General features: G+C 40.6%; 1 protein-coding gene across 9 annotated transcripts in view; it reads right to left on the bottom strand.

The window, feature by feature from the left end:
* Nucleotides 1–5844: 5844 nt before the first annotated feature.
* Nucleotides 5845–24059, bottom strand: part of SMAD1 (SMAD family member 1) — a 49733-nt gene continuing 31518 nt past the window's right edge. For 8 of the 9 annotated variants that reach the window (XR_007708219.1, XR_007708220.1, XR_007708222.1 and 5 more), the window contains 6 exons: nucleotides 20144–20401; nucleotides 17333–17449; nucleotides 13597–13818; nucleotides 11300–11556; nucleotides 7119–9463; nucleotides 5845–6086 (listed from right to left, as the gene is read on the bottom strand). Coding sequence is in view for 1 of the 9 variants with exons in the window: in XM_035549308.2 (XP_035405201.1) it covers nucleotides 9320–9463; nucleotides 11300–11556; nucleotides 13597–13818; nucleotides 17333–17449; nucleotides 20144–20401 (998 nt within the window). In the remaining 8 variants the exon portion in view is untranslated. Of the gene's footprint in view, nucleotides 6087–6975; nucleotides 9464–11299; nucleotides 11557–13596; nucleotides 13819–17332; nucleotides 17450–20143; nucleotides 20402–24059 lie in introns of those variants that run through there. The other variant, XM_035549308.2, reaches the window with a different exon arrangement.

A 24059-nucleotide genomic window follows, 5' to 3' on the forward strand; every position in this document is an offset into this window, starting at 1 on the left:
CATGGCTATGCCAGTTGGTAGCTAATTTACTGGGTACTAAACAGATAGGATTGAGCTCCATTTTTCAGGTACAGCAATTTTTAGGTACACCTCTATTTTGATATTCAGGGAAAATGCATGCGCAACTCCCAACAGATACTGCTAGAGAACAGCAACAAGCACAGTTGGCTCCTACAAACACACAGACCCATTTGTTTGGTTGTTATCCTCAAATCGGCGCTCCTGTGAAAAGTGACTTTAAAAGGAGTACAAACAAATTTGGTGCACAACAAACCCATGCTGAGCAAAGTAAATCACTGCTCTCTGTTCCTACCTTTGCCTTGAAAATAACGTCTTATAAGGTTTGCCTTCCATAAGGAAGGTAATTTAAAATGTAATTCCAAATGCACTATTTTTACTTCAGTAGCAAACCAGCAATTCCAGATTAAATTTGTCAGACTTGCAGTCTGGAAGTTCTGCTTCCCATAAGCAATAAAGAGAATACTTTTTTTATTTAATATACATATATAAATAAAACTGTTGTTTTTCCAGGTACATGCTAAATGCCTTCTTACAGTACCTCATGTAATTTTTACTCTACTTTTATTAACCAGCCCTTTTACTATGCTCTCAGCAACTCCATAAGAACTTGGAGGTGCAAAGACTTCAGAAGGAGGGAGCAGGCTACATGGAACGAGGCAGGAACTTCACAAAGCACATTCTGGTTCTGCATTTGAAAAACAGACACAATACAGATCATAGATTATACACATGAAAGCACAGAAATTGAGAGTGCCTAAATTTTATATGACTAAAGAGGATATTGTCAATCTACTGCTAAATTACATGGTATTGTTTCTGGCGATTTTAAGAAATGAAGCCAGCCTTTACTGATGTACTAGCCAGCACTTAAAAACACATTTTATTCTATCTTTTTATGACTATATCTTCGTAATGAAAACATATCGTCAAATATGGTTTAAGTATGCTACCTCTCTGTTTTGTTTTGTTTCAACTATTTATTGCTATAAGAAACTCAGATGATCAAAGAAACCTCAACCTTGTTTCTAGTGCTATAGGTCCAGCCCCGTTCCCATGTAAATATTAACTTTTACACATGCAGGCTTTCACCCACAATTGCTGTACGTAGAATATTTGTGCCTCAGATTGATTTTAGATAGAGACTTAAACATGTAAGGCAACATCTGGTATCTGTGCATCCACCCAGCATGTGGAAGCCAGTTACAACCATGTTTTCCAAACTTGCGTGGCAATGAAAGGTTACCATATGGAGACGACTAACGGCATTATTTAGATTAGGTTTTCAGCTACACTCAGTCCCCCACAAGGGTCATTTCCTGTTTATGTGACAGGCACGTCACATTTTCAGGCATGCTACACACAGTTGTAGATACAATGAATTCTGACTGAGTGAGCTCCTTGTATACAACACCTATGTGAGGCCACGGTGATTTCCCATGCAAGGAAGCACAGCAGTGTTTTACAAAACACCAGGGGTGACCAGAGCACAGAGACGAACAAAGGCAAGGCCACATACTCTTTCATCCACCTTACTATTGAAAGAAAAACCATGCCAGACAACAGTGAAACACTGCACACATAATGAAACTACTCATAATGATCAGGCCATCCTTTCCCTGCCCCAGTCCTGCACAATGCTCACATACATGGCAGTCTCCCGCATGTTGAGCTGTAAAGCCCCAGGTCTGATCAACACGTCTAGGATCTTTTCATGCAACTGCACAACCATGTGTATCCACCACCCACCCACAGCTGCTGGCACAGAAAGGAACATTCCCTTGATGTTCTCAAGTGACCGTAAGAAAAATTTGTCAGCAAACACATCTGCCTGTACCTTCTCAGACAGTCACTCCACTTCTGCCTGCCCTTCCACACTTGGTTCCCCAGCTTCATCAGTCCCACCACCACAGATCATCTCCCTCCTCCCTGACACAGCCATAGGAGGTATATACACCCTAAATCTACCTCTGGCAGAAGATCAGGAGAGTCATTCTGCTTGTGTAGCCCTAATCCTAACAGCCCAGCCTGTAAAAAAATTCACCAAGTTCAACGACCTTTCCTTTCCCGCTATATACATGCCTTTTTTGCTTCTGTTCATCACTTGCAATCCAGATTAATCTGGGACTTGTACGGCACTAACAGATCCCCCAAGACAAAACACATGGCCCCCTCACTGGAAGTATGCTCTGCAGAATCAGGCTCCCCAAGCAGGAGGCTCCTACCTCCAGTAACTCTTTATGATGCTGCATGTGCCCTGTCAACATTCTAGGAAAAGTTTTGGAGATTTTTTTTATATATATTTTGAATATAAAAATGCAAATGCTTCTTTCTATAACTGCGAACTCATTCAATTCAAACTAAACCCTACTGCTATATAGCTGTTCAAATTTTCTCCTGTGTCTTGTAGAAATCATGGGAACATTTACTGCAGTGTCACGATTCCTGAAATAAAAAGAGGAATACAATGGGTCAAGAAAACAGACTGGTCACACAGTGCACACATTGTATTCTGAATTAGCACCAAATTAACTGTTACGAGAAGAGGCACAAAGAAACCCCATACACAAATTAAAACCTACTCCATGAAAGAGTTTTTACAAAGCTCCTCTCCTGGCACAACATAAAAATCCATCTCCTGGAAACATAATTCTTCAGAGCACACAGATCAAGGTAGCTTCTTTCTATAACGCTTTAGAAAGTGGCATGGACCAAATCCAACAGACACAGGCATCAAGCTGTGTTTGAGAGGTTTGTAAAGTTTGTTTGTAGTAAAACCATTGCCTGAGTCACGTTCAAAACAAAGCCATGTTTGGATCAATTTTTAAAACAGTGCTGTTGCCAGCACCATGGCCTATGGTGATTTTGACTTGAGGAGACCAGTCCACAAGTTTGAAGAAATATCTGATGGGACAGCAGCCATCTTTCAGTCTCTACACATGTATCTGAAAATGCTCAGGATTACCAATCCCAAAAGTATCACCAAAAGGCAGAAGTGAAGGGTTCAGAAATGAGACAGACTGCTTTCCTGCCAAGAACCAAGTGCTCTGGGAAATAGTCTTAGTGCAGCACTGCACACATCCAGACTCATTCTCCTGCTTGTTCTAAGCTGGACTCGGTAAACTGAAGGAAAAAGAAAACTTTTGTAATGACCTTGGGCTTCTTGGTAAGGGAAGTAGCATTTAGGGACATTGTTTTTCTTCATATGAAAGAATGCGGCTGCATGTTACAGGCATACTGGGGAAAGAAAGAAGCTGCAATACAAAAATCAGAATATTCTTTATAAAGACCAGCAGCAGCTTCCACCAAGTCTAAACAAGTGGTATGCCCACTTAAACCAAACTCTGAGCAGGGAAAGCCTGCTTGGCAAGTACAGAGTACCCACTGTAATAACAATTATATCACACTTTCCATTTACTACAACAGAATTGTAAGTAGCAGGTTTTTATCACCACCACAAGAGATTGCAAATCCTCTCTACAATCTGAAGCACATGAAGGTTCCATTTCTCCTTCAAAATTTACCTAGTGGCTGCCTTCAAGTTTTAAAGTCTCAAATAAACTAGGATGATCATGAAGAAAGGTTGCAGATCTTTGAACTCAAACCTTCATGGCAAGATGTGCTCGCTAGAATCCGTGCTCACTAGAATAAAAATTCTTACATTCCTGAAAGACGACTGCATCAACTTCTAGACTTTTGTACTGTTTGTACTTTGGTTTGTTTCACAAACTGGAGTTATTGTTGTGTTGGAGGCTCTCTCTCCATTGCAACTGCTTCTTGATCACCACTTCATCAGACTGAGCTGCTGCAACTGAAGAGATCATTATCTCCTACAGCTGGGATGAATGAAATAGGAGCCACCTCAGCTACCTCAACAGAACAGGAGTAGGAAAATCAGAGCCCTCTACCTCAGCAGTTCTCAGCATGTGAACGTACGGGGACAAACTGGTGGTGGTCTGCAGCAGGACAGCGGCCTGCAGTGCCTCAGAAGAGGCACGGCACCTCGTGAGGTCAGCAGCCCCTGGGCAGGGGCCTGCTCCAGCCAGCCCGCACACATCAGCGGTCCATACAAAGTAATGCCACGGCTTCATTTGTCCTGCAGAGGATTCCCCTCTGAGGCGGGGTCACCAGGGCTAGCAGAGAGTACATCAGCTTCATTCTACAAGCCAGACAGCTTGTTTATTCTGGAGTCTGCTCGGCGAGAGGAGGCAAGAACACATGCAGTGCTTGCTTACAAAGCCAATGGCAACAGTCGGAGAACACAGACACAAAGTACAAAGCCTGGCTGACAATTTCAGTCAGATGCAAACCATGTGACATACCTCCATACAAAGGAGTGAGGTGCATCTTGTAACTGAAAAAGTCTTTAAAACGGTAATCCCAAGCAAAACTGACATCCAATAGCATTCACCTTCCTCCTCCAAAAAATGTACCATTTGAGAGGGCAGGGGCTGGAAAAGCCTGTGAACCATGCTTACCTTTTTGGGTGGCTTCTAGGGCCTACAGCAATCCATAATTCCTCATTCTTCACCCGCCTTTGGCAAGCATATGTTACAGGGTGGTTTTTTTTGTTTGTTTTTTTTTTTTCTGACTGAAACATAGACCATGCAGTAGGTATGAGAAAAGAATCTGACAAAAAGCTATTCGCAAAGAGTTAGGAAAAATAAGGAACATCATCAAAATGCAGAAGCTGGGGAGGTGGACTCAGAGTAAAGAAAGTTAGTTTACCCGAAAAGGATACCATGACAAGGGAGTGCCTCTTGGTTGAACTGTTTAAGTCAAGGGCAGAATGGGACAGAGTAAAATAAGAGCCATTTTCACTTCTCTCCCTCACAGAATTATATATGTATTTGGAGAAAATGAACTGTGAGATGATGTATGTAAAAAATATATTGCTCTACCATGACTGGTGATGGTAGAGTCGTATTGTATATTTAGGCACAAATCCAGAAAAAGGTGACTGCCAGTTCACAGTTATGAATCATGAATCTCAAGAGCAGAATAAGAGGCTACAGTCTACTGAACAGAACGAACCAGCAGCAATTAATACATGAGACCACCAAAACAGAGCTAGCTTCCAGGATGTTCAAAGGCTTGAAGTGTGGCAAGACAACAGAAAAATCAAGAGAAAAAGCACATCAAGAAAGGGCCACAGAAGTTTCAGACATCTCTGCATTAATTTATTGTCTTAAAATGGTGATAGAGTCACAGAGGAGCCTAGAAAAATCTGCAGTTGTGAAAATATGTCTGCATTAGCAAAAAGTGATTTAGTAAGGGAATGTTTTTATCCAACTATACAGCAATGCCAGCTTTGTGAGCATTCAAAGATCAAGCCCATGATTCTCTGATAACAGGATATGTTAAAATATGAATTATTGTTCTCCAGCAGTTCCTGAAAACCACACAAGTAACCGTGACTACCTCCCTTAGCTTTCATTGAGCCTTTTTAAGGTTCACCAGAGGCTTCTATATGGTTTAAAAGTCATCCCCATCCTGGAAGACTTATTTTCTCTCTAGCATTAAAAAGCCAAAACATGTTCAACTCCAAAGTGAAAAGACATTCCTATTAGGAGAGGATGAGCAAATACTTCCATAAAATAGTCTCTTCTGTATTTAGCTTGGTCATTCAGGAGATTAGACCCAGGAAAATATGGGGAAATAACACCAACTGACCCACAGGAACTCACCTGGTTACAGAGGTGGCATTGTAGGCTCCCAAGGAGGTTCTAGCTCCCATCTTTCTCTGCTTTCTGCGAGGTCAGCAAGAAAAACTCTTTTCCTCCTGTCTTGTCCTGTGCCTTTGCTGACTTTCTGACTCCAACTATCCAGAACAGGGCAAATCAGTAAGAAAATTTCTACAAGCCACTCCAAAAATCTTCACAAGAGCCTCAAGCTAGCAGTTACTTCTTCCAAGGTAATTTCTGGAATATCTCCTATTTTTTGGCTATTAGTCTCAAGTGCTACTCCAATCCACTCTGCTCATCTATCAAAGTCCAGCTGGGATGTCCTGTACCATCACATGAAGGTGTACTTTTTCCTTACACTTAATGTCTCCTCAACACAAAGAGCTGGATAACAGATAAAGAAAATATTATGTACACTGCACTTCAACAGCAAAGAAAATTTCAAAATGGAAGAGAACTTCAAAAGACTAGCACCCCACAAAGTTTCTGACAGATTACAGAGTTAGTATTGGCTGATCTCAATCCCCACTTAGAATAAAAGAGACGAATTATGGTAATACATTCATAGAGTGGTTCTTGAAATATAAATCAGTATTTTTCTGATTGCATCAAACTATGAATCTCAGAGAAATTTTACAAAAAAACAGTACCTCAAACAATATAAGATAATATACATACTAACAGATTTGAGCTTTTGCAGCATCTCTTGAGGATGAGAATGGTCAGACTATGGCATCTGAGCTGGTTTTATTGGTTTGGTTCCCCACCTTGCAGCCCAAGACATACAAGACACTAACATTCAAAAACATTTGCAACAAAACAGTCTTTACTTACTCCAAAGCTATTTCAAAGTTTACTAAAGCTTTCACAGGACCATCCCAATATGGAAAGGCAGAAACACTCTTATTTCTTAACGCCTGCATGATTGATGGTAACAGCACTTTAAAAAAGATGTCACTACCCAACTGCTGCTGTATTCCAACAAAAGGAAGGAACCTGGCTGGGAACAGCTGAAAGTTAATGTACTAGGGGTTGCAGGCAAAAAACAGAGACTGAGCAAAGAGCAAACGTTTCTCTTTTTTTTTTTTTTTTTTGTCATCTTCAACTTTATGTACTTCTAAGACTTATGTTTGTGCCGTGACTACTAAAATAGTTAAGATGAATTAAGATTAAGAAAAGTTAATTTTGTTCTTAAAGCTTACAATTAATAATTAAAAATACAAAAAAAAAAGTCCCTAACCAAGTTCTCCTACATATGGAACTTGAACATGGATTTTTTTCCTCCCACTTTACAAGGGGAGAAGGGTTAGTTTTAAAAACCTTTACTAGACCAAGCAATGGGATTAAGATTTTTGTAAAAGATAGGACTGACTCAATCTCCAAAAAAGGGCTACCGCTCATTACAGTGACACTCACAGGCATAGGTGTGGCTGAACACACGTGGATCTCAGTTGCTCGACTTTCCCTCATGCTCCTGTTACCAATCCACAACCCACTACAGCCAGGGCCAAGGGCTGGATTTCCAGTCAACTTCCGAACTCTGAAACTCCATCATCCAACTAAGTGGCACACTGCAGGTGTAAAGGGACGGTCCTTCCCTCACCTCTCCCCAGAGCAAAGAGGTGTCGGGAAAGGAGCGGGGAGGCTTGCCACTAGCGCAGGGAGCAGGAGGAGTCTTCATCTTCAGCAGGTCTCCAGCAAAAGAGCTGGGAGGCAGCAACATCCTCCACAAGGTAAACCTGCCTAAGGCAAACGGCCAAGAGACTAAGTAAAGGCTGGTACGCGAAAGTGCTCTCCAAATACTTTCCTCGTGGAACACAGGCATTCAAACAATTCTAATGAAAAATACTGTAATGGAGGGAGGCATTTCTTTTGATGGAAACCTCTACATTTTTCAAGAAAGGAGATGAGACTCATACATTTTACAACTACAGATAAAGATGCAAACAGATGAGGCCAGATCTCATCTGAGTACCTACTTCCTCTAGGAAATGTTTCCTATGTGAAACATTTCTCACCGTGTTTCTCAGAACTCAGTAAGCATGCAACAGTGCTTACTTAGAAATTACTTCCACAGTTTTACTGAAACACCTACCAGGCTGTAAAAGCACAGAAATTTGGCTCATTCAGATATCGTATGATCAGATCTCAAAGATCTCTTACAAAGTGGTTAGGATACTTCTGTGTTACTACATCCGTTCTAATCTTGCCTAGTTAAGAAGTCTTTCTAGAGAGCTCGTTTTATTACTGAAGTCAGTATGAGAGATAATGTGTCTCTTCACTTCTGGTTGTTCCTTCTCCAAGTTGTATCTGCATCTGGTTTGTCAAAAAAATCTACTAAGAAGTGGACAAGACAAAGTTTTAATCAAATGTAAGCAGTAACAACAGGTTTTATTCAAAACTTCCAGTAAAGAGGACCCACTAAGATTTGGGATAAAGGTACTTAAAGTACTACAGCTTATGTGAATATAAAAGATCAAAGAAAAAAATAAACCAAGCAGTAAAAAAAATAAAAATTAAAAATATATATTTTTAAAAAGTTTGAAATAGACCCACACAGGGCTTTTGAAGTCCTCCAAACAATTAACAATTACTATGTTTGGCAAAAAAAGATTCTCTTACAAAATTAAAAGCCTACTTCTGTTACATACACTGTATAAAACTGCTCAATAGTTAAAGAGCACGCTGTACAATTATGTCTTGAAATACACAGAGCTGCAGCCTTCAAACTGCAGGAATTAGTCATTTCGTCCTCTTCACAGGTAAAAGAATTAACCAGCTGCACAACTGTTTTGGGGAAAAGGAAGAGGCAAAAATAGTCAGAATTAACAAGACAAAGCCACTATAAAAATGAAACACACAGCAAAAACTCAGACCTCAGTTTAAACTAACAAGCTATGTTTACAATATATTCTACATTTCAGTTGTCATTTCCCTTCCCACTCCCACCTCCCCCCATTCAAATATTCCTAACTCCTTTATGGTCTAAGTCTAATTAATTTCTAAACTTTCAAATACACCGTACATACATTTAGCAAAAACATACCAACATTCTTACAGCAGTATGGTCAGGACACAATTTCCAAGATTATTACACAGTTATTGAGGTTAAGCCACATAACCTTTTTTGTCTTTTAAAGAGAACAGCAACTATCAGCTTCGACAAATGGTTTTAGAATGGACTGCAGAAATCCTGCAAAAGGCAGACTTCAACATTGGCTCTTAGCCCCAGAGGACACAGAAAAAAAAAGTAAGCAATGGACATAAGAAAGAAAAAAATCTCAGAGTGCCAACTACAGGATGATCCTTCAGGAACTCGCTCCGACAGATTGTGGTTTGGGCTTGGTTGTCCCCCTTATGCTAAGCCCTACAAATCAACTTTGCAATAGAATATTACAACGTAAACTAAAATTCTTGACACCAACAGTATGTCAAAGGGTTGTTGTGTTGTTTTTTTTTCTGAATCCAACAGTTGGTCACAGAAGTCAAGTATTTTCATGGCTCTTATTCAGCTGTTGCCAGTTCGGGGGGCAGAGGGGGAAGTGTGTGTCTGACTCATATGTCCTTCAAGTACATGCAAGGCTCAATTGTTTCCAAAATGCAGGAGCTTGGGACCTTTAAGACACCGAAGAAATAGGATTATGAGGAGAGCCCATCTGAGTAAGTACTTTATCCAGCCACTGAAGGGGACCATGAAGGTGTATCTCTATCCAGCATGGAGTGCTCGTTACATCTTGACGATGATATTCAGCTCCCCAGCCCTGGAAACAGAATGATAAGTGGGGAAAGAAGAAAAATCACCTTATTTTATAATAACGAATGTGTGAGAAGCACATGTGAATCGTTTTCTTCCTTACTGAAATAATCTAGCTTTCAACAGTGATTATCAGCAGGATGACATTCATTTATCACATTTCAACAAACGAATCTGAAGTAAAAAAAAAAATAAAAATTGGAAGTGTCATTTTGTGATCTCTTGGAATGAGACTCTAAGTTCTCAAAGACATAACTACTGGCAACGCAAAGTTTCCTCACACCTCACCACCACCAGTTACATGATGTCCCACCCATAAACTTTCTGAAAAGAGGGACAATCAAGTCTCCCGCACCAAGATCAAAAATAGAACAAAACTGGGAAAAATGCTGACAAACAGATCAACGAATTAAAAAATGGGCTCATAGACTGACATGATGGAATTGGAAGTGAGGCATCTGTCTGACAAGAACCAAAGCATGTTTTGCAGGACGGACAGGACAAACACAGTGATAGATCAGAAACATTACTCTCAGGAGAAAGAAGGCATGATCACTGTCCAGCGGGCTACTTCCAAGTTAAGACAAGTGCCAATAGGTCTTCTTTCAGCTCATATCCAATCTAGTAACTGTTATTACCAAGGATATAAACAGATACTTAAACAGCATTCAAAATCATTTTGTAAGAGAACTGTTTTTGGTGGGCGTCTGTAGACAACACAATGACGCTGCTCTGCATTAACCCCTAATGAAGTAATTAGTCAGCTCCCAACACTGGCAGCAGCAGCTCCAAATACCGTGCAGTGCAACATCCAATATGCAGGAGGTCCTGTGCATCTGTTCAGACAGCACTGCTGTACAACTCTACAGGATGTGGAGCTATAAACATCCTACTCCATTTTAGCAGTCCCTACCCTAACACATCTGAGAAGTTCCATCCTCCTCTGATGTGTGACCAGCCCTTTCTTTTTTTTTTTTTTTTTTTTAAAAATCAGTACACATGTTGATATTCATAGCTACATAACAAATCTTGACTTTACATGTCCCCTTAAAATAGAAAGGTACATGTATTATTCCAAATAGTTACTGTGTCTCCTGATTTGCTAGCTGCTGATCAGGACAGATTTAGAAGATTATGCTATCTGCATTCCCACAACCACTACAATGACTTACACGGCTGTCCCAGCTCCCATCTCCAAAAATGCCAGCCAGGAACAGAAGCATGAAGTTCAGCTGAACAGCTTTGAGAACAGGAGTCGGCACAGACCATAGCAGTGTAATTTAAAGGGGCAAAAGCTGATGCTATGTAATGAATTGGTGGCTTTTACATTTTTAGGCCAAGTAATTGACCACTCAACTCTCTTCTCAAAGCTTACTTGTATTGTACCACGCCATATCCCCCCAAAATTAAAAAGACAAGCCCCATAAATCTAGAGTAATTATGAAAATAATTATACACACACACACAATCTCTATACACATTAAACAGAAGTATTCAATTGAATCATTATGTTTAAGAGAGGCATTTCAATGAAACTGGAGTAGTTAACAGACATGATAGCAACGCTTCAGAAAGCAACTAGAGAGAAAGCTGAAGACAGACCATCTGCAAGTCACCTCAGCTTTCAAAGTCTATGCATCAGGAGATGGACTTTGGTCTGTGGACAACTTTGTATCATTCAGATCTGTCTTACACTTCCAGAACACTATTCTATAAACATTTAAACTCAGAAATTATTAACAGGTTGATGGAGGGAGGCGATTGACAATTCAGAATCACCACATTAAGAAAAAAAAAATATTTATTTTGCTTACAAAATAACCTCAAGCAAATTTTCACATACCTTTACAAAACTCATACGGAGAGTGCACATCTTAGTAAGCTCATACACTGTCTCAAAGCCATGGTTCACTGACTGTGCCAAAAGTTGAGCAAACTCTTGATTATTGAAAATCTTCAAACTGCAGCCACTAGGTATTTTGCACACTGTGGTCGGATGGAAACCATGATGGTAGTTGCAGTTCCGACTTTGCACAAAAATACTGCTGTCACTGAGGCATTCGGCATACACTTCTCCACCAACATAGTAGAGATGAACACCTGGAAGGAGAATGTTGACATTAAGAGGTTAGATGAATTCACACCACGCATCTGTTTTTCATGGTATGTCTCCATATGTTTCTGCTTAAAGAGATTAACACTTACTGCATATCAGACCATACTCTGCCTTAAAACTTTTTTTTTTAATGTTCCATCAGTACATGATTTGAAAGGAGGGTGTGTATATAGGTATGCATATGCAAGGATAATCAGTAATTGCTGTATTTTAATGTGCTGTATATTCAACAGCAATAAACCAGCAAGTACTACAGTAATTTTGATGCTGTAAATTGGATGGCTTGGCCAGCTGAACTTTGTTCTCATTATATTTATGTGAAACAGTAACTGGAAATGCAGGGGGGGGAGAGCAGATACTAAAACAGCCTCAAACTGGATTCTCTCAAAAAAGTCCTGAATGCTATTTTTGTTAGCATGAGGCTTTTTTCAGCTCACTTCAATGCCTTCTTTCCAGAAAGCTGGAAAAAGAAAATGTCCCTTATATTCCTCATGTGTCTGTCAAATGAGGGTGCATATCAACTTCCCAGTCCTCACTGCTATTTCCCACTCCTTCACCCATCACTGGTGGCAGCAATGCCCAAAAACGTGACATACAGGGAACCTCTGTGGAAATGTGCTTGGGAGAACTCAATTCCAAAGGCTTTGAGAAACCAAGAAAATTTGCCTTTAGTGTTTAGAAATGGATTATTTGCTGCTCAAACCTTTCACCTCTCACAATGTTACGAGTCAAAGAAGCAAACACACAGACTTTAAAAACTAAACTGAAATCCAATCAGAATGCCTTGACTGTGCTCTGTCACGTAAGATTTCGCTGTCGTCTATGTGTGTACGTGTGTGGGAACACATATAACACCATCTGATCAGCAAAACAGTTTACGGCTGCTTTCAAGTTTAGGATTTACTCCTTCTTCCTCAAAGACTAACAGTTCTACATCATCAATAATTATATACATACACTTATTCAACAGCTTCCCTGTCTTTTCTGCTCTACTTTGGCACACATACAGTTAAGTGCTTCAGCAGAAGGCTGCTTGCAGCTGGGTTACTTTTAAAGGGAAAATGAATGAGGTGTTAAATAAATATCCTCATACTTGGTAAGATGGATGGGGCAGAAAAGAAGGGAGAAGTGTTAGGACTTGAGTGGCGCAGCACAGGTGGGGTGTACTGCTGAGAGCTGCACAAGTCCTCCCGTAGATGAAAGTTTTCCAGGCTAAGGGCAAAAACTTGATGACCTTCAGTTCCTTCAGTTTCAATTCTTTACTCCTCTTAAGGAAGAAGATACTTCATTAATTGACACTTATTCCACATAACCACAGGTTGGGCATGCTCAACCCCCAGCTGTCTCTGAAAATTTGCTAATAACGTAAGCTCCTGAAAACTTTGTCTGGCAGGAATACACCATTGCAGGGCCAATGTCAGATTTGAATCTCATCTGCATTACGGGCAAGTTCTCAGAAAAGAGGACTGTATTAAGACAGACACAAACCAGAAGCTTTTCTCTTTTGCAGGACGCTGTCACAGCCACAGAAGAGAACAAGATTCCCACTGAAAAAAGATCACCGGCTTCTTTAAAAATGCATTTGGAAAACTATTTTAGCAAGTTGTCCTTCTAAAAACATGCTAGGATAGCTAATTTATGTTGGAACTAAAGGCAGCTAAAAATTTTGTGCCAAGAACTATCATTTGGATTTCCATATGCACCAATAATCAAGATAAATCAAGATACTTCATTAAAAAAAATGCCTTAAGCTCTTGCTCTAATTAAAGTTATGATAGGCTTTGGGCAATAAAGAATTGATTAGGGATAAAGATTTCCTGTAATTACACAACAGGTAAGAACAATACCGTGCTCATAAGACCTGGCCAGAAAATTATATATTTACCAATATTCTAACAAGCACTTATCCCACATACTGAGAAGAGCAGCTTGCTCTTGAAGCAAGTGGCCCAGGCTGTCAATCCTAGTGGAAATATCCCTGCGAAAGAAACTCCCCAAGAAGGATGCAAAGATCTAAAACTCACCTTTGCCAATGTGTCGCCTCGTGTTCTCAATGGTGGAATTGCGGTTAACATTGGAGAGCAGCCCCAGGCAAAACCTGTTTTTGTTGTTTGAAGGATCAGTGAAGCCATCCACCAGGATGCTGGTGGAAGAAGCATGGAATGCCTCCCCAACGCGATTATTCAGCTCGTAATAGACAATGGAGCACCAGTGCTTTGGCTCTTCGTAAGCGACTGCCTGAACATCTGTAAAGCAACCACGCAAATGTTACAGTCTAGCGGCACTGGAACACAGGCCTGAGATTTAAAGATTCATAAAACTGCAGATTTTGGCTGAAGATCACTGAAAGATGATCTGGATAAGCAGCTGCAGTTAAAGAAAGGCTCTTCTGTCTTCAGTTATTTTTGAACTTTTCATTACCACAAACACACAATAGAATAATTTTACCTCAACTTCACTTGCACGAGACTCACAAGTGGAAAAGGCTGGCACTAGATATCCACAGAAAAGTGCAGGAAGCTCCCAAGAACATACCAAGCAGTGCCCCAATAACCCTGCTGCATTTTCTACATAATGCTAAGGTGCAGGCCCGGAAAGCAGAGAAACACTTCTGCAATCATACATCTCAACCCTGAACAAGGGCCTAACACACAGAATCCTAATAATTATGCTGGACTAAAGAGAAGATGAAATCAAGGTAGGTATTATTTAATGGGAACCTTTTATTCATCAAGTGCTAGCAAATAAAAAACTTGCAACTGTTCCCCAACAAAAGAATTACTTCTGGAGTAACAGCAAGGACTTCTCAGGACTTGTTTTTGCAGACTCTGGTAGCAACAAGCTCCTCCTCAGCAGCTCCTAAGCAAAGCTGGGAACTGTGCAGAATGCCGATAGGAAATCCATGGTTCGCAACGTCTATCTGACAAGCTCTAGGAACACATGGTAGTCTAGAGGTAACACTTGTGACTCTACACTGGGAAAAGTTTCTTCAGAAGATCTTTACCAAAGGGAGTTTCACAGTGGGTGTCCAACAACAGCACAGGCTTCTTCAGATGTCTCCACCCAGTACGCATTCTTTCAAGTGCCAAATACAGCTACAAATTATTAAACTGCCTCCAAATAAAAGGAGGCTAGTGAAGGGATGTGGTTGCTTTATGTGGTTTCTTTTAGATGAAGGAGACTATTTCCCTCCTCAGCCTAGCGCAGTTGGACTTGCTGCTAAGATACCAGCTTTGCAGATTAAAGCTCTAACTACAGGCCAAAGTGCTAACATGAAAATAAGACTGGTGTTACAGGAAAACTTGTTTCTCTGGCCAGAGGATTCCTTCTCCCAACCCCAAGTCTTAACTGAAATCAGCCAGCTAAGACCAATTAATATTTTCCCTCATATTCCTGTTCATACTTCCCTTTGTTCATACCACTATGATTTTTCTGACATGCAAAATGAAACAAAAAAAAAGTTCCTCCCCAAACAAACATTATATAACAGATACAAAAGGTGGCAAACAGTAGAAAGCAGGGTAACATCCTACATCATTGTGCAAAACTTCTGAGCATGATGCCTACTGCTGACTAATACCTTACTTAAAACAGTGGCAAAAAGGAGCTGGTCTTTCCTGATACCCTTGTTACTTTCTATCCTCTCATGTCATTGTTAAAAAATAAAATAAGAAAAATCAGTCATTAATTATTAGTAAGAGGTTACTACACTTTGAATTCGCATGAAGATGCCAGCAATTATCAAAGCTGCAGCTTTACCCCAGTTCTCAAAAGTCAGGAAGAAATCTTGCCAGCTGGCCATTCTTCCAGAATGAATCATATCTCTCTCACACAGATTTCATACTAACTTCCTTACATTTGCTTTAAGTCATGCAGAGCAGGTGCGCTTAGTCTCTCTATTCCCAGCATGGGCCAACAATGGAAATTACCCAACTTCATTGACAGGATGCAGCTTGTTAAGTCAAATCTCCTAAGACTAACAAATCACTGCGAAGAACATGCTTCTAAGACCTTGCAAGAGAAGTGCTGCGGTAAGTTTACACTAAAAACTGTTCTTTAAAAAGTCTGATGCAGGTTGTAAAAGTGGTGAAATTACAGCATACACACACACAAATAACAAACACAGGAAGGCATACCGAGTTTTTGTTGTTTTCTTATTTTCTTTAAAACTGAAGGGGCAGAGGTGAGACTCCACTGTACTAAACTATTAGGAGGGAAAAATACTTTTTATTTTGGAATGGTTGCACGTTACAAGGGAAGAAGAAAAATGCAAAACCTCTTCTTACTAATGGAAGAACTCTATGGTACACATGTATTTTAAGAGGGGCAAACATGCAAAAACTCTGCAGTCAGGCATAAACATTGCAAATTTACTTTAGGCCTTCAACAGCAGCAAGATACACACACGCAGTGTATCGTATCAGTGAAAACTGGAAATGCTACACAGATGGGGTTTATCACATGCAAGATTCATTCCACACAGAGAGTAAATAGGTTACCAGGGAACCTATCCAAATTATTTTAAGAGAGTAAATATACTTCCTGAAACCAGACATTAAGCTTAGCAACAAAACAAGTAAAAACTCAAACAATAGTTAAATTGTTCATACGCTTGTGATCTTTATAATCATTCTGGCACAGCATTCAGCTTGCTGCTCTTTCTTGGCATGGTCAGTAACTGTGTAAGCTTATGTGTTCTCTAAAGGGGCTATTTCTCACAATGTGACGAATGCACTAAATCCTTTACTCAGCAGTCACGGCTGGCTGCAAAGGCTTTAAAAAGCAATGTGTAAAAAGATGTCTGTGTCATAGTACATAAAGCAATAGGATATATACTTTTTTTAAATTATAAATTTCAAAGTCTGTAGCAATGCCAGCTCTGGCAGACAGCTCTGAGTTTTGAACTATGTGCTGCCATTGCCAGACTCAAAGATAGAATAAAAATAGGGAGAGGATGGAACAACACACACACACACACAGACAGAAGTAAAAATAAAGAAAGCTTTTTTTTTTTTTTTAAACCCAGGAGAAGGGTTAACTATTTGAAGCAGAGCATATTCTCTAAGGACGTTAATTTAAGAACTGAATTCAAAACAAAAACATAATGAGAACAGACATTTTATGACATGTACTGTCTCAGAGGAAAAAACACAGATACTCCAGTTGCCTGTGAAAAACGTCTGTGGGCATTTACATAATTGACAGTATTACCCATCCTCTGATCAAGTCTTTGTTTGGAGAACTATGCTTGACTATAGCTACTGTTATCCACAATTCAGTAAGCGCTGTATAGTGTTAACTGTACTGTTCCAATAAATTAATGTATTTAAGAGATACAGAGATTCCTTTCCTTGCACATATATAATTTCAGCACTGCACGTAGAAATGTGCTGCACTGTAAGAATTGTCGCTGTTCAGGGATTATAATTTCCAGACAGAAAATATATAAAAATTACTTTGGTCATGACTTGTTTGGGAGTCAGAAAGTAATAAAGCCCACATACTTTCATTTTTAATGAGTTATGTTCTTGTTATAAATAAATATTTACTTTTTAAAAATCATCTCCAGATTTATTATTTTTCCCTGTTGCTGTAAGACATAAAAAGTTGTTTGTGTTTTTGTCCTCTTTTCTACAGCTAAAAATTTCCATAAACAACACACACACAATATGAAAAGTCAATTATTAACAGCATCCGAGAAGTTCTGAAGTACTTCACTGTTAAGAGGCAAAGCAGCAAATGAGAAGGAAGTATTTTTACCTCCTCTGTGTATGTCAGGATGGATTGCAGGTGCCATCATGTTGGTATCCATTGGCTGGGAGGTATCGTGTGTCATCTGATCTTCCGGAGGCAGGTAAGCAGGAGGGGGAGTATCAGCTAAGTATAGAAAAAGCAGAGATACACAAACCCTTTCCTCTCTTTAAAGTATATATATACACATACCCACATAAACAGTTTCGGCCTGGAAATGCTTCCAGCCTGACTCAGCTATAAACTTTCACCCACCAGAAATCTGAGAAAGCAATCATGGACCTTGATTCAGGAAAGCAAAGAATTACTGTGCATATTAAGCACAACAGTTATAAAAACAAGTCACTCCCTGCCCCCCACCAAGCCACAAAAGAAAGCTTAGCTACGTTGCCAGTCCACATCTTCTGCAAGTTGGAAGTGCCATATAGACATTAACACACAGAGCTCTCAGGATCAGACCCAAAGTAAATATTGAATATGGTAAATATGAACAGAAGTTGGAGCAGAAAGCTTTCAGTTCCAGCTTTTCTGTTTCCAGCATGATTCCACCAGCAAAGTATGCAAACACCCCTGATACATCCACGACTTTATTATTACTATTGCAAAGTAATGCTTTACAATCTAGCTCCATTTCCCTAGAGAGGAAACAGTAGAAAGTATTGAGGAACCCAAATTTTACATAATAACTTTTGGGTCTGGAATTTACTTGCCTGTGTCTCCTACTGGCTGCACTGGCCAGTTCAGAATTGAATCACTAGCATAAAAACCATCTCGCGAACTCTGACCGTACTCACTAAAATACTGCCACTGCACTGCTCGAAGTGCCCTAACCAGGTACTTGTGCTGCTCTCCAGCTACCTATGGTGCTTCCCAAAGGGTTTCTCAGAAGCTGCAGGAAGCCGCTGATAGCACCACCTCCCAGTACACCACAGAACCCTCTCTTCCACATGAGTTGCACAGAGCTACATGCAAAAGAGTTTAGAAACCCTTGTCCAATTTCTGCAAGCTTTTGTTGCAAAAGCTGGGGTTAGATCACCACTGTTCTACCTCTGGTGAACACGGCTGCTGCTCGTCCCACGTTTACTCCATTGCTGAGAGCACTGACTGCAAACTACAACAGTAGTTTGGGGCCTTCAAAACCCTAAAAACCAAACCAGTACCAAGAAAAGGCAGGAGAACCGTACCACTGATTTGTAACTATTTCTCTCTTTTTAACACAAGCTAACGAAATTTATTCACTGCTTGTTACTTAGGAGATATTCTCCTGTGAGCTTTATGTCTAGCACTGGCAGGTACACTGCTAATTCCCTTACGTGAATACCCTCGGTTGGAGGAGTGAGCAGCAGGGAGAAGATAATGTCTACAGGACTGCATTAAAAGCTTAACAGTCTGCAGTGGAATTTAAAAGCCTCCTGTTTTACTAAGCCTCAGCATTCGTGTGTGTGCAAACATGTTGGTGATGCACAGATAAGGAAACAGGACTGTAAGGCTATATGCAACAAATTAACCTGTATCTGGAAAGTTTTCAAGATCTTTGGACAATTTTTTTTTTTTTTGTATTTTCCACAAGTCAATCTCCTCTTTCCCTAGCAGCGGACAATTGTCCAAAACTAAGTATGAAGGACATCAGTATCTTGACTTTGCTCTAATTCAATTTCTTCACTGCAGCGCTGACACGTCTTTATGGAGATGTGGACAGAACAAACCCCTCAAAGATCAAGTGAGCTTCCACACGCCAATGTTCAGGAAGACCTTCCTGTTGGAAAAGCCTTTACCTCTGCCTGCTGGAAGAAACCCAACCACACCAATCATATTTAAAGCAAAACAAAAACACAGAGGGAAGACAGCTGTTTCTACCTCAACTTTTCACATTTTAAAACAAAAAAAAAAATTCTTTCCCTCCTGCCTCTGCAAGTTCAGTAGTCTTCATTCATGATAGAAACATTTCAAGAGAAACTCCTATCAGTAGCAGAAATCTATGGATGTTAATTTTACCTAATAGAAAACAGATTTAGAAAACAGATTTTTACACGTCTGCCACTTTTGTTTACACATGCTCTCCTACAGCCCCTGAAGAAAACATGCAACCAGGCTATCCATAAGCATTTGCACAGAGTCCTTCTAGCATTTAGATCTAGAGATCTCTCACAGGCTTTTCTGCAATTTTTCCTTTTTACCAATTTGCATACAAAGACGTAAAAAAAAGACAGCTGCACAGAAACAAACAGCTACAAACAGCTGTCAACAACAAATAAAAAGTTTGCTACTTCTTTGACTGTAGGAATTAAAAGAGCCTGAAGATTTCTTTTGGGGGCCTTAAGGAACTGTTTTACAGTTGAAATGTATTTGTTTCTTGAGATAATATCATCGCGTGAAGAAGTTTTATCAAGTAGCAGCCACGTGATCTCCTTGAGAAACATCCTTCTTCTGCAGAACTATATCTCTGTGCTGAATTTATGATGACCTCTTTCCCAAGGAAGAATGAGCCATAGCATTCTTCTTGTATATTGAGTGTTATGCTCTATGGGCTACACTGTTAAACAACCATCCCAGAAAAATCCCTAGTTTTGGATCCCATCCACCACTGCAGAACAGTTTTAACCTTAACATTTTAATTGTGTTTGAAAGAGGAAAAATATTAAAAACCTCGATATTACCACCATAGACAAACCAATTACATAGCCTTTATTACCTACCCTCTCAGCTTACTATTGAACACAAGTGTTGGCTGATAATCAAGTATTATTACACAAAAACATGAAGATACCTGTGATGTCCAACACATTGTCACTTCTCAAGAGTCACAGAAGTTGACCATACCTGGCATCTGGAAAGGGCTTCCTGGGTCTGAGCTGGCTGGAGAATGGGGGTAGGTGCTGCTGCTGCTTCCAGGCGAGTTTGGATAGCTGCTGTTTGGCGAGTGGGGGAACGGGTGACTGTTGGGTTGCTGAAATGAGTCCGGGAAAGTAGCGTTGTGCGGCATGTGGGGCTCATTTTGTCCTAAGTTGCGGAACTGAGCCAAGAGGCTGTGCTGAGGGTTGTACTCGCTGTGCCTTGGGACCAGCACTGGAGGAAGAACTGAAAAGGTAGAGGAAAAAAAAAAAAAAAAAAAGGAAAGAGCCACAGCATTAGAGACTCAGTTCTGAAGGACTAGGCTATACCTGGAAAAAAACATTCTTCACCCCCTAGGGCAAATTTACAGCTGCCTTAAAAACAAGGTAGTCAAATCAAGGAACACATGTCTAAGCAAGAACTCTCTTCCTTATATCCGGTTACTGCATAGCTTGAATTTGTAGCGATCATGCTAGCTGCCCTGCTCACCAGCCCAGAGCTTGTTTTCAGAGGGCCAGGGGAGAAGAGCCAAGGACGAGCTGCAATTCCACATTTCGGTTTTATTCGCACAAAGAAATGCTGAGAAGCAGTCCCAGTGCAATGCTGACGGGCATGTCGTTCTACCGCACTTGTGAGCCTGCTAATCACGTAATGGCCTGTAACCCAAAAACTTGCTAATAAGAACAGGGATTTTTTTCTGAAGACAATACCAATATCATATAGGCCTTGAACTGACCCTGGTCCCAACAGCTGTAATTTTATTTTTAACCTAGGCTATGCTCTTACCAGTTAGTACTAAAATGGTTATTAACCCTTCAAATCAGTTTACAAGCGTAATTTAAATAAAATTATCTAGTTCAAAATAATAATAAAACTGAGCTGCAACTGAGGTCCAACTATATGCTACTACGGGATCAGAGAAACGCACATCAGACACTGCTGGTCTCCCCACGCTCTCAAGGCCTCCTCACCCAAGGAAAACAAAGGTCTCTCTAACTGGGCACACGAACATGATACCAGCTACACCAAGATAAAAGAAACTGATCTTTTTCCAATGCCTCGGCCTCTACCTTTGAATGCCTCACAGCAAAGTCCAAGGTGCTCAAAAGATTAAGCGCTAGTCTTGTTAGAGACCGAGATTCTGGGATGATGAAGGAAGCGGAGGAGAAAGAAAGGCAGGGAGAAGGAGATCCATGCACACAGAACTGAAATGAGAAGTTATTGTCCTCCACACTTGCCCCTTCCCTTCACTATCTCTATTTCCCAACTCCACAGCCCCACAAGACCAGAGGAAACCCCATGTGTGCCTTCGAGGGAAGGTGCCAAAACCCACAAAGTGTTAAAGCCCTCTCCCTGAGCCTCCTGCCCTGTCCCCAAAACCTGGTGGCCACACGGGAGACAAACAGAAGGAAAAGGAAAAGCCTCCACAGCCAAAACTGTATCACTACTATTAAGAAAGGTGTTCAGAGACAGCTGCTTCACCAAAAGACGAATTATAAACTCATTGCAAAACAAGAACAAAATGTTAAAAAGTCATCTTGATAAAGAGGTTCTTCCAATGCATCAGGACACCTTTACTCCTCCAGCACTCGGCTTATTCAGAAGTATTCAGGCTCTTATTTCAGTGTCCAGGGGTCTGAGAGCACCACGATATTGTTCCACCCACAGACCAGGCCTAAGGCCTAGGCCCACATTTAAACTGTATACGAAAGGATGCCACACACACAACTTGCTCTCTATTCTGAGAGCAAGCCATACATTAACTGAAGAAGCAGATTTTCCTCACTTTTTTCTTTTGCTTATGCATAACAGAAAGAGAAATTTATCCACCAGATTTTTCCCTGCTACTGGCATTAACGCATGAAAGGTTTGATCCCAGAAACCTTCCTTGAACAGACACACTGGAAAAAAAAAAGACACACCTCATGACTAAAAATTAAGGCTGTTTGTTAGTGTCAAAAGCAGGTTTTCAAGACTTAATCTGATGCTTCACTTTCTTAGAGCAGCTTCACTGAGTTTCAACGGATCTCAAGTACTTGAGACAGATGTCATTCCTAAGGAGATTTGTTTAGATATGAAAACTTTAACCAACTCCATCTTACAAGGAATATACAAAATTCCTAATTACAGCATTTTCTGAAACAAAGCATATCCATCTACCGCACTCTGGAAGCTCCCAACTGCGAAACACCCCAGGAGGAGCTGCATCTCCCTCGGCCAGGCAAGCTGCCTCTTGCCTCTGATGCAACTGTTCTCATAGGTCGCTGGTAAAGGCCACCAAAGAAAAAGCATTCAGGTGGACATCACAAATCCCCCTGTTCACAACACAGCAAGTGTCAAACCCTGTCTCTCTGAATTTTAGGATCTCTTCGAAATAAACGTGTTCTGTTAAGCCTAACAGTTCTTCTGCAGTGAGGTCAAGCAACACATTAATTGGTATGGCCAATGTTTGATGGACTCATAAATTACAAGTGAAGTGAAAAAACTAACAATGAGATCATGTGTTAAAAACTATTTTCCCTTTCCTGTCTTTATGATTCTTCCCTACGTTTCTGACCGTTAGAAAAAACACAGCTTTCCTATCTCTTCCTTTCCTGCGGATGAAGGTCAAACCATTAACTTTTCTAAAGTTAATTTGTGCAGAAAGTACATCACCTACCTTTCCCATCCCCAACCTCACATTAAACAATGACACACATGACATCACAGGAAGCCATGCGATTTATAGCATTCTAAAATAGCTGGAGAACAGGATATTTTCTGTATGTTTTCTGTAATTAAAATAAGGCTGTGCCTGATTTTCCCCAAGGAAAATATATGCATGTTTTCGCCTACTGGGCAGAACCACTGGTGAAGTTTAGAAAGACTTGAGACAGGAACCCATCTCCTCTTCCCTACACTTTTCCTCCAACTAGTCTTTCAACCTAAAATAATTAAATGTCAACTTCTTCAAAATACACATGGAGAGGGAAGGAAGAAAACAACTGGTACTGATACCACCTAAATAGACTCCAAAATATCACTACAGAATGTATTTGGCCACTGTCCCTATTTCACACTTCCCTGCTTACAACCTTAAATGAGGAGAAAAAGCCCCAAAGGCCACGCCAGATAGGACAGAGACCACTCCAATTAGTCCAACGCTGAGACAATCGCTCACTGCCATGACCTGATCTCTCTGCAGCTCAAGGGCTTTTTGGCTGCCTCGCTGCTCCCTTTGGAGTCACTGAGGAGTTAATCTGAACGTCGCTCACCCGTAAACAAAGATGTGATCAGGGACTGGACCATTCAGAAATATGTTCAGAAGTACGGATGGATGCCAGGAGCTCAAAGTGTAATGGGGGATGCATACCGTTCCTGTTCCCCTCGTCCTGTGTAAGGCAGTGAGCTTCTGGTCAGGTTGCAGCCCTCAACCATATGGAATAACAAATTACTAGGGCTCCGTACAGCAGGGGAGGAGGCCGATCTCTGCTGCAGCTGCCAACTCCAGGAAAAGGTATAATTGAAGGGGAAAATGCATGAGCAAGTTATTCTGTGCTAAGCCAGCACACCTGTTGCTATAAAATAATGAAGTGGTGCACATCTTTGTTGTGGGGATCTCTGCAGGATGATGCTGTAACAGTCTGCAGACAGAATTTCCCCCTTTTTTGCTGTCTTTAGTGGAAGGGAAAACAGAAATGAAAGACTGTTTTTTTAAATGATCACTACTCAGTATGATGCACTCATTTAAAGGAAACACACCACTAAATACACTGTTGTCTTAAAAAAGCTACTGTAACAAGCCACTTAATGGACTAGAGCCTTAAGTCATCAGACAGCTTGATTTTTGTACCTTCTCAAACACCAAATTTAACGGTTTAAGGGGCTAAACTGTGTCTTAATTTCGCTGCAGATGTGGACCTGG

The sequence above is a fragment of the Cygnus atratus genome, chromosome 4 (assembly GCF_013377495.2).
Source record: "Cygnus atratus isolate AKBS03 ecotype Queensland, Australia chromosome 4, CAtr_DNAZoo_HiC_assembly, whole genome shotgun sequence".
Classification (NCBI taxonomy): Eukaryota; Metazoa; Chordata; class Aves; order Anseriformes; family Anatidae; genus Cygnus; species Cygnus atratus.